Raw genomic sequence first — 10084 nt, 5'->3', positions numbered from 1 at the left:
AACTAACTAACTAACTAACTAACTAACTAACTAACTAACTAACTAACATACAAATTAGAAACCGAGAAAAAAACAATAATCAATATTTCTGTGACATTCACCAGTGGTTCTCAAAGTTGGGGTCAGGAGCCCACGGTGGGACGTAAAACATCAAGTGTAGGGTCTTGAGAGATGATTTACAGAAATTAAATTAAATTTCAAAATAATTTCTAATTCAGTTGTTTGCCTCAACTGTTACAAGAAAAGCCATGAATGGACAAAAACATTCCAGTGGTTATTGAGGCAGTTTGAGTCTTTATTCTTCCCTCATTTATTGGACTTTTTAGCAATTCAAATATACTGCACTTCAACTGGCACAAACTGGGACAGCAAGTGTCTACAATGATCATTTATGGATCATAAGCTGAAAGGTTTGAGACCCAATGGCCCAGACTATTATTAAATGGTAAATGGACTGTACTTATATAGCGCTTTACTATCTAATCAAGATACTTAAATCACTTCACAACACAATCTGTTCTCTCATTTACCCATTCATACAGCACTCTACTAGATCTATACAAAGCTAATTAAACAAATTATCCTAAAGAGTCTAATCAGTGCTTTTAGATCACATTTTAACTGTATTGTTTCCCTTCCCTTGACCCTACAAGTACCTGTTGGTGTTTGCCAGGCCAGCACTGTAAATAGGAATTTGTTCTTAGTGTTTATGCTTGGTTAAATAAAGGGAATTTTTTTTTATTTTTTTATTCATACACCGATGGGACACACATCGGAGGCAATGAGGGGTTCAGTGTCTTGCCCAAGGACATTTCAACATGAGACTGCTGTTGGAATCGAACCCCCATCTCCAATCTCCCATTGGAGGCTGACTGCTCACACCATCAATATTTTAGCAGAAAAGTCAGGCGTCTTGATTATTTTTGTTTCAAATGTCTATTCAATTGATCATATTATTCAATAAAAGCTGCACTTTTCAAACCTAAACCAAAAGCAGGACAAAATTCACAATTTCCCACTTATTGAAGAATCTTGTCATCCCTGAGTTGAGATAAAAGAAAACCTTAACATGTGCGCCACACGTTTTGATCTGAAAGGATTATGTGATGATCACACCCAGACTCATATCTTACCTGGAGGTTCATCCTCCTGCACCTCAAAGACACTTTCTTCTTGCTCACACACTGGTTTGTTGTCATTCAGGTCATCCACCTGGACCACAATCTCCATGGGTGGATCCACCTCGTTGCCGTAGTTATCTCTGGCAAACACAACCAGAATGTACTGAAAAAAAGAAGCAGAGTGATTTAATGCTCATTTCTGCACAAGTTCTGTAAGATTTGGTTCACATGTCACTGATGTCTGGTTTACCGTTTCTTTCTCCTCTCTGTCCAGCTCCTGTGTCACGAGTATTTCTCCATCCTCTGTAATCTGGAAGGGGAATTTCAGTTCTCGTTCTTTCTGCACTAATGAGTAGATGGCATCGGGATCGTTAGACCGGACCTGGATGCAGAGACAGAAGAGCAATGATCCAAGAGCATCAATTACCGAGTGCAGAGTAGGTATAATGTATGAGCTTTGTAAGAATTGTGTGGTTTGGTTACCTTTGCAATAACTTGGGGGTAATGTCCCTTCCAGTTCTCTTTAATAGTAATTGGCCCGGGATTGGTCCATAGGTTCTGCTGCACAACAATGTGCACTCTGGTGGTTCCACTCAGTGCATGCTCTGAAGCTCCTTCCAGGTCCTGCACACGTACAATCAGGGTGTAGTCCGGATCCTCCAGGGGGTTCACATTACGCCTCCTCATCTCTGACATCACAGGAGAAAACCAGAGAATCAGTACAATAAATTATCTCAGCTGGTAAACAACGAGGGAACAGTTTGTGCCATGTGAACTTTCCTTCTGTCCCTGGATGAACTCACCCCATCAATAAATCCCAGCACTAATCGTTGACAGCAGAGTCCTTATTACAGTCACTGTTTACTACCTTTACATCGTTCAGCGTCATCTGTGTTTGAGCACAAATCCCTAAACGGAGATGACTGAAATGTATGCACATGTACCACAGGTCACCCCGCTGACTTTATTTAAAAAATATTTTTATTATTTATCTGCTTTTTCTTGCAACATCAATAAAAGGGGGCATTATTTGCACTATAAAAGAGATGTGTTTATTCCCCATTACTACAGAAGCAAAATAGATCAATTATGCACTTAAATACAATTTTTTTAACAAATATTGTATTTACTGAAATTATTTTGGTTGGCTAATCCAGCAATTACATTTCCTATTGCAACTTCTGACTTAAACGAGCATTTAAGGTTTAAAAATGTGCTTCTGTTCATTGAAATGAATAAAGATGGACAAAGCATCTCTGCATCCTTTCATTGTTCACAAGGGAAGTCAAAATAGTCACACTTGTGTGTGCCGCCATGTCGTATTTTTGGAGTCAGAAACTGTGCAGTCAGGACGTTATACTAGTTTTGAGTACCTTCATAAGATAGAAAGGTGCTATATAAGTACAGGCCATTTACTAAATTATAGTATAAATAATATGTTTATTCAATATATAATATACTAAATACTAAAATTATATGAAGTGACTTTTTTCTTTTTAGTGACATATTTGTTTTGCTCATTTACATGAAGGAGCGAGACTGCTCGTCCTTTGTGGCTTTAACTCCCAGCTTCTATCTATTTCTTTTGTTATTGTCTCAGTGATTCTAATGTCTCTCCAAGAGGAAACTCTTAAGTTCAGGACTGTCTCAGAGGCTCTGTTTCTAAAAAGTGTGTGGGGTTTGGTTGAGCTTGTGCCTAAAAGGTGGATCAGTACCATCTGCCATGGCCAGTGCACAAACAAAACCAAGTATCAGGGAAACAAGCCACTGAGTGAAAGGTCAAGTTCAGTTATGAAGCTTGACCTTACAGCTTTCTTTAAGGGTTGGAGCAGAGATCATTTGTGTGCATACAAACATTTTAAAACTCACATGTCCTTTGAAAGAGAAGGATGGAGTCAAATCAGGTGTCTCACCACACCATAAAATCAGCTTCTAAGAAAAGAGCTCAAATGGCTTAACAGTTAAATAAGAGCTTTGGTGCTGTGGTCCTGTTGTATCTTGGCCAAAACATTTTAATAAAACCTAAGAAAATACTTTCAATTTGTGAAAAATGGGCAAAATATCTTGTTTAATATTTGGGTTTTTGCACTATTTTAGGGTGCAAAAATCAAAGGAACCACATTCAAACATTTGGAAGAGATTCGAGTTTGAAAAAAACAACCTAATTAACGTTTAAAGGCTATAACTTGATTTAATCATCACCCATTGGATCCTCTGAACAGCTGCTTCACATCCATAATAAACATCAAAACAGACAAAACTGGGGATTAGAAAGCGCTTTCAGGTGGTAGTTTCTTTAGTGTTTCATTATAAATACAAGCAAAACCTAAAGATAAAAGCAACAGTGGAGGTCAAACTGTGGTCCAGAAATGCCAAATAATTAATAATGAATAGACAGAAATAACCAATTAGTAAACACAAAAGTTCTTTATAAGATTTAGCAAAAGAAAAAATACATATTTGTGCAGTTCACACATGCACAGACGTCTGCAGTTGATGATTTATTGTTTTAAATGATAACTGTTTCGGTGCATATGATCATATATCAATCTCAAAATCAAAAGTTTCAGCTACACTCTGGACTCTGGAAACCAACCTGCTCTCTTCACGCAGGTGAAGAAGGGGTTTTCTTCATAAGGGATCTTTTGCACTGAACAGAACTCGTCAAACTTCTCTTTCAGAGCGTCGATGCTCCGATCTTCTCCTCTGCTGTACTGGATTCCTTCTCTGGCCTTCAACAGCTCTTCTCCTGTTAAAACACGCAGCAAACCACGTTTTATTAAATATCACTGATCCACAGCTTGTTCATAACTTCACACACTAAATATGCATCAGATATGTTCAGGCAATCTGCCTCCAATCAGAGTTAATCTCGAGCACACAAGATGATCTGTGTAATCTGGATTTACATTCAAGCTATTCTGATGGATTACAGGCAGAGATGGACAGATTACAGAATTTTCCACAGATGCCATCTAAACTCAGCCCATCCCTGTCTCTGCTTTCATTTGAGTGAAGATGAGTGTGTGTTACCTTCTTCAGTGGTGGAGATCTCTCCGGTGTCTGGGTCGATCTGAAACAACAGGATGTTGTGGTTGTTGGGGATCTGGCTGACCAGGCTGTAGCTCAGACGAGCGTTGGGGGTGTCTGGATCGTCGCGGTCTGACGCAAACACTCGAGTAAAGGCCACACCTGGAGCACACACCAAAAACAGAACCAGCGTTACAGTTTTATCACACAGAGAGAAGTTGTCCTCGGTTGTTTAAAACAGGATGTTATACTGCTTGGATCTGAGGTTTTTACATGGCAAAGCCAAATTTATTTATGTAGCACATTTAAAAATGACAGTGTTGATTAAAGTGTTTCACAAGAGGATTAAGAGCAATCGGAAAGAACCATCAATAAAAATACATTTGAAAAAAATCATACATAAAAACCAACAGGTATAATAAAACAGGCGAAAATCAAACGAAAACAAGAAAAATCTGAAACTCAAACTAAACTTGATTTAAAAACCAAAGTAAAAAAGTGCGTTTTCACGCAGGATTTAAGAGTCAGTAAAATAATCAGGGACTGGTCGTTCCAGAGTCTGGGAGCCCAATCCCCTCTGCGCTTTCATTTAGCTCTTGCCTGTACTAAAAACATCTGGAGGATCTTGGTGCTCTTTTGGGTTATAATAGTCAAAATGGTCAGTTTAATAATTGGGTGTAAAGCCATTTAAAAGCCAACACAAAAAACAGTGCAAATCTGCTAAAACTGGAGTGTGGTAAAAAAAAAAAAAAAAAGAAATTGTCCAGATGACCTGACTGAAAATTGATGGATTGTATACCTGGATTATTGAGCATGGACTTTGTTGGTCATGCCTTCTAGTTCTTGTTAAAAGATGAGCATGAGTGTTCTGGACTAACGATGGAGAGATTGTTCAAGGCCAACATATAAAGAGCTGCAGTAGTGGGGATGAAGACATGGACAAATGTTTTGAGTTCTTCCACAGGAATGTAAGATTTTACTTTGGCAATTTGGCATAAATTATCAAAAATGTTTTTGACAACTGTGAGCACGTGCTTCTCAAATATAAGAACAGCCTAAAAACTCTCCAAAAGAGGACCAAGGATATCAGTTAACTCACTGAGAGGAGGAGCATGATTCCCAAATACAACAATTTAGTCTTGTTTTCTTTCAGGATTAGGCTAATCTGAATAAATTAATCTTTAATGTTTTACAGACAATAAACAGAGGGACACATAAGTCCAATTTAAAAGGGAAACATATTTGGATGTCATCAGCATGACAATGAAAAGAGATTTAATACTTTCTGCATATTAATCCCAAACACAGCATCTATACATAAAGCAGACCAGGGTCCAAAGTTGACTTTTGTCACCGTAAGTTTCAGCTTCTCACTTCACCTTGTTGGGTCTATCTTTGTGTTCTCGACATTATTATTAAGCCCAATTAAAAATTTGTTCATATTAACTTGTGTTGTTTTTTTTAAATATCATTATAAAATAATTTATTAGTTTTGTTTCTGAAGATGACAATAAATGAAAAAAAAACTAAACCAATATCAATATTAAAAAATATATTTTAAAAAATAATCAAAACTTTTTTTGCTTTAAAATATTTGCCACACCAATTTTTTGCACTATATCTATAAAATTGACTGTGGTATAGCTACTTATGTCAATGCTAAGGTCAATTAGCTGTGGTAGCCATCTTTATTTAGCTTAACTCCGAAGGTTAATCAGTTGAAAACGTACATCCAGTGATTACTTTCTGAACGTTTCATTCAAACCCATCCTCTGGCTCATGAGATATTATGCTAACAAATGGGCTGTTGCCTCTGATGAAGAATGTGAGACATAATTTTATTTGCAGTACTATTTTTATGCACATTTATTTCTCCTTCCTCATTATTTATGAGCACTTTGAGATGATTACCTGACAAACTCTTCTCTCTAACCGTAGTCAAGTATCTGCTCTGGTTGAAGAACGGAGCGTTGTTGTTCACATCCAAAACATTTATGCTCACAACTATGGGCCCATCTACAACCACACCATCTGCCAATGCCTCCACCTGGACAAAGTGAAGCACAAATAAAGACAAAAGCACATCATGATGTGTCACATTTTTAGCACAAATCATGAGAAAAATGTATGTCTGTTCATGAAGATGAGAGCTTGCGTTACATTGAAGATGTAATGGTCGTCCTGTGACCAGTCCAGAGGTTTCTGCAGGTAAAGCCACCCATCCTTTGAGATTTTAATGCTGTCCTTGCCTTCTCCGCTCAGCCTGAAATCATTCACATCTGCATGTGTCACCTGAAACTACAACAAAGGACAGAAAAAAGTGTCAGAAATGTCAATGTTTTCGCAAAAATCACCCGTGTCTCATCATGCTTCATGTTTGTCTCCAGTACTCAAACGAAGAAGCAGTTGGAACGACTGAATCAGAACAAGAGCTGCAGCCCCAAAAGTTAAGAAAGTCCATACTGAGCACTTTATTAAATTGCATAGCACATTTTTAATATTTGCTTTAGTCCAGAGAAAGTGATTATCATAACACTACACATCAGTACTGCTAGATGTGCATGCGCTTATTGTCCATAAAAGTTATGAACCGAATCATAGACCATGGGCAGCCCTGTCAGAGTCCAACTCCCACCCTGAAGGGGTCCGGCTTGCTGCCAGCAATGCAAATCAAACTCTTTCACCATTTATATCATTTATACCATTTATTCACTTGTATAGAGATCAACAGCAACCCATCTTAACTATACACAGTGCTGGTAAAGTGTTGCTTTCCCCGCCTCATCTTCCTATAGGATTGGCAAAATCCTCTTGGAGCTGAGTCTTTATCAAGGCCTCACCAAACTCCTCCCACATCCGAGCCTTAGCTTTAGCAACAGCCAAGATCGCAGTCTATTTGACTGTCCAGTACCCCTCAGCTGCCTCCAAAGTACCGGTAATACCTGCCAACAGGACTACTTCTTCATTTTGATGGGCTCCCTCACCCAGAGTATCCACCACTGAGTTTGAGTATGACCATTGCGAGAGGTACTAACAACCTTGCAGCCACAGCTCGAGGTAGTTGCCTTGATAACGGAGGCATGACCCACTGATTCACTGTCCCTGCCTCAGCTGGGATGTGGCCGAAGCTCTCTCAGAAGTGTGAGTTGAAAATCCTTCTGACAGGTTCTTCTGCCAGGTATTCCCAGCAAACACTACACATTTGGGTCTACCGTGTCTGTTCGGCATTGTCCCCTGCCATCTGACCCAACTCACCACCGGGTGGTGATCAGTTGACAGCTCAGTTCCATTCTTCACCTGAGTGTCCAAAACATATGGATTAAATGACACAATTAAAAAGTCTAACATCTATCTGTGACCTAGTGTGTCTTATGCCATGTGCACATATGGACACCCTTATGTTTAAATAGGGTGCTTGTGATGGACAAACCGTGACTAGTACAGAAGTCCAACAACAGAACACAGTTCGGGTTCAACAGTTCTCCAAATCACAGCCCTTAGGTTACACTGCCGTTACCCATTTACGTGCAATGTTCACCCAGCATTGAAGTCCTCCAGCAAAATAGAAGATTCCTCAGCTGGAGCACAATGGAGCGCCTGCATAGTACTCCAAGAAGGCTGGGTACTCTGAATTGCTGTTTGGCACATAGGCACCAACATCAGAGCCTGTCCCCCCCACCCCACCCCCACCCTAAGGTTTAGAAAAGCTACATTCTCATCTACCGGGCAAAACTCCAACAGTAGGTACTTCTCAACATCACACACAAGATCAGGCTCCTTCACTAACAGAAAGGTGACATTCCATATCCACAAGCCAGCTTTGGTATGCCAGGGTTAGAGTACTAAGGCCCCACCTTCAGCTACCACCCATGGAACCAAACACCCGACACATATGGCCCTTCCTGCATGTGTTGTGCACACAGGAAGGCAAACCTGTGTAACCCATTTGAGCTGACCTCAAACAGGAGCTAGAGGTGAAGGCCCAGTCACCAGGTGCTTTACGGTGAGTCCCTCCCCCCAGGCCTAGGTCCAGCATGGTAACCCACATCTGAGCGAGGGACATTGAGTTCCTTGTTCATCTCTGTCCATACGAGTATTCTAAATTGCTCTTTGTCGGGTCTGTCACCTAAGATCAGTCTGCCTTGAGAGACCCCTCCAGGGGTACCTGCCCCCTAGGATCATTCAGGCACAAAAACTCCTCCAACATGACAAAGTGGTAATTCACAGAGGAGAAAATGTGAAAATTAAAATGCTTTGTGTTCACAAATTCTTGAAATGTTTATTTTTTAAGCTGTATTCTCATTGAGAAAATGTACACTGCATTTTCCTTTATGATAAATGTCGTTTTCAGGACAGAGATTGCATTCAGATTTTTGATTGTTTTTTTCTTGGGGTGGGGCAATGTGTCATTAGGGTACCCTGACAATAAGTGGCATGAGTTTTGGTTTCGAACCCTACAAAGCAGTAACAATAAACCTATGAGTTTTCCACATCACAGGAGTTTTCAATTAACTTGAGTCCAAAGAAAACAGGAGTGTTTCTAAAATTTGCTAAATGTGAACTGTATTGTGTAGTCTATTTTTAAAGCACTGACAAACTAATTTTAGGTTAAAATGTTTTTTTTTTATTCGTGTCCCTCAGCACATGTAGTAATTTACGTAACAAAATCTGGTCTGTTTTACGTAAGCAGTGCTGCATAATGAACTAAAAAAAATTACCTATTCTGGGTGGTTTATTAGCTTTGTCTCTTCTGTTCGCAGAATTTTTTTTAAATTTGGTGTCTTTCAGTGTATTGCAAAGAAGAAAAAAAAGACATTTTTGTAGTTTATAATACCTTTTATGTATATTGCTAAATTACTTGCTCAAAGTCTATTAAACCTATCTTCATCATTACTTTTAAAAGATCAGGTCATGTAAAATACAACTGTTTTTGTGACCATTTCAATTATTTCAGATAACTATTGCCCCTGCTCCAAATTAAATGTAATTTATTTTTTACAAGTTAAAATGAGCATACGGTAAAATAAACAGAACAAGAAATAAGAAAATTTGTATTTGATGTTGTAGTTGCAACAATGCTTCTTGTTTGGCTTTTTTTTTTATTATCCTTGAAACTGTTTATGTGCCACATTTGTTAGGAAAATGCATTTGTGGGTCCAGCAGCAAAGTCGAGTTGCACTTGTTAAAAAATAGCCAAATCTTCTATGTTAGCCTATGTTGCTATTGACTTTTATTTTGAGCTTCTGGTATCAGGCACCTGATACCAGTGGTAATCCAATTTCAGATATCCTCCTCAGAGATGGCAGGGCTTGCCCCCACAAAGCTGGGTTTATCAGAGACAACCTCCAGAATCTGTAGTGGAGAGGATGGAAAGGTCTGCTTCCAGTAGTGACTTCAACCCCATTGAACACCAGAGGGATCAGTCCGATGGTCTGTTCATTCTAGAGACACCAACACAACCACACTGGTTGACTGTGCTGGACAAATACTGGTTGAAGAATGTGATGCCATCCCACAGCAGGGTGTGACCAATCTGGTGAACAGTGTGAGGAGCAAGTGCCAGGCTTACGTGGCTGTGTATGGTCCTTCCACATGCTACTGAGGAAACTTTTTCTTAAATAAAACAATATAAATAAATTTCCAGTATGCCTTCTTCAGACTTCAATCATCCAATCCAATAAACAACAATAAACAAGAGTCAACAGCAGAACAAGCTGTTTGGCAGAGAAGATTTGGCAAGTTTTGCATGGTCATAACCCACATCATCAACTCTGCTGCTCAGCCCACAAATACATTTGTGGGTACAATTAGAAAATGCTACTGAATGCCTCAAATGTCCCCCCTGGGATTAATAAAGTGGATTAATAATCAATCAATCAATCAATCATCTATCTATCTATCTATCTATCTATCTATCTATCTATCTATCTATC

At 39.1% G+C, this 10084-nt stretch overlaps 1 protein-coding gene across 1 annotated transcript in view; it reads right to left on the bottom strand.

Moving 5' to 3' along the window:
* The window catches only part of cdh17 (cadherin 17, LI cadherin (liver-intestine)), a 21575-nt gene that overhangs the window by 9233 nt on the left and 2258 nt on the right, over window positions 1-10084 (bottom strand). Inside the window, exons 4-10 of the mRNA XM_037676303.1 lie at window positions 6312-6449; window positions 6063-6198; window positions 4155-4313; window positions 3718-3870; window positions 1605-1810; window positions 1372-1503; window positions 1134-1284 (exon numbers count right to left, since the gene is read on the bottom strand). Coding sequence (XP_037532231.1) covers window positions 1134-1284; window positions 1372-1503; window positions 1605-1810; window positions 3718-3870; window positions 4155-4313; window positions 6063-6198; window positions 6312-6449 — 1075 coding nt within the window. The remainder of the gene's footprint in view (window positions 1-1133; window positions 1285-1371; window positions 1504-1604; window positions 1811-3717; window positions 3871-4154; window positions 4314-6062; window positions 6199-6311; window positions 6450-10084) is intronic.

Source organism: Nematolebias whitei, chromosome 5 (genome assembly GCF_014905685.2).
Source record: "Nematolebias whitei isolate Nwh7 chromosome 5, NemWhi1, whole genome shotgun sequence".
NCBI lineage: Eukaryota > Metazoa > Chordata > Actinopteri > Cyprinodontiformes > Rivulidae > Nematolebias > Nematolebias whitei.
This window is presented reverse-complemented; position numbering and strand designations above follow the sequence as displayed.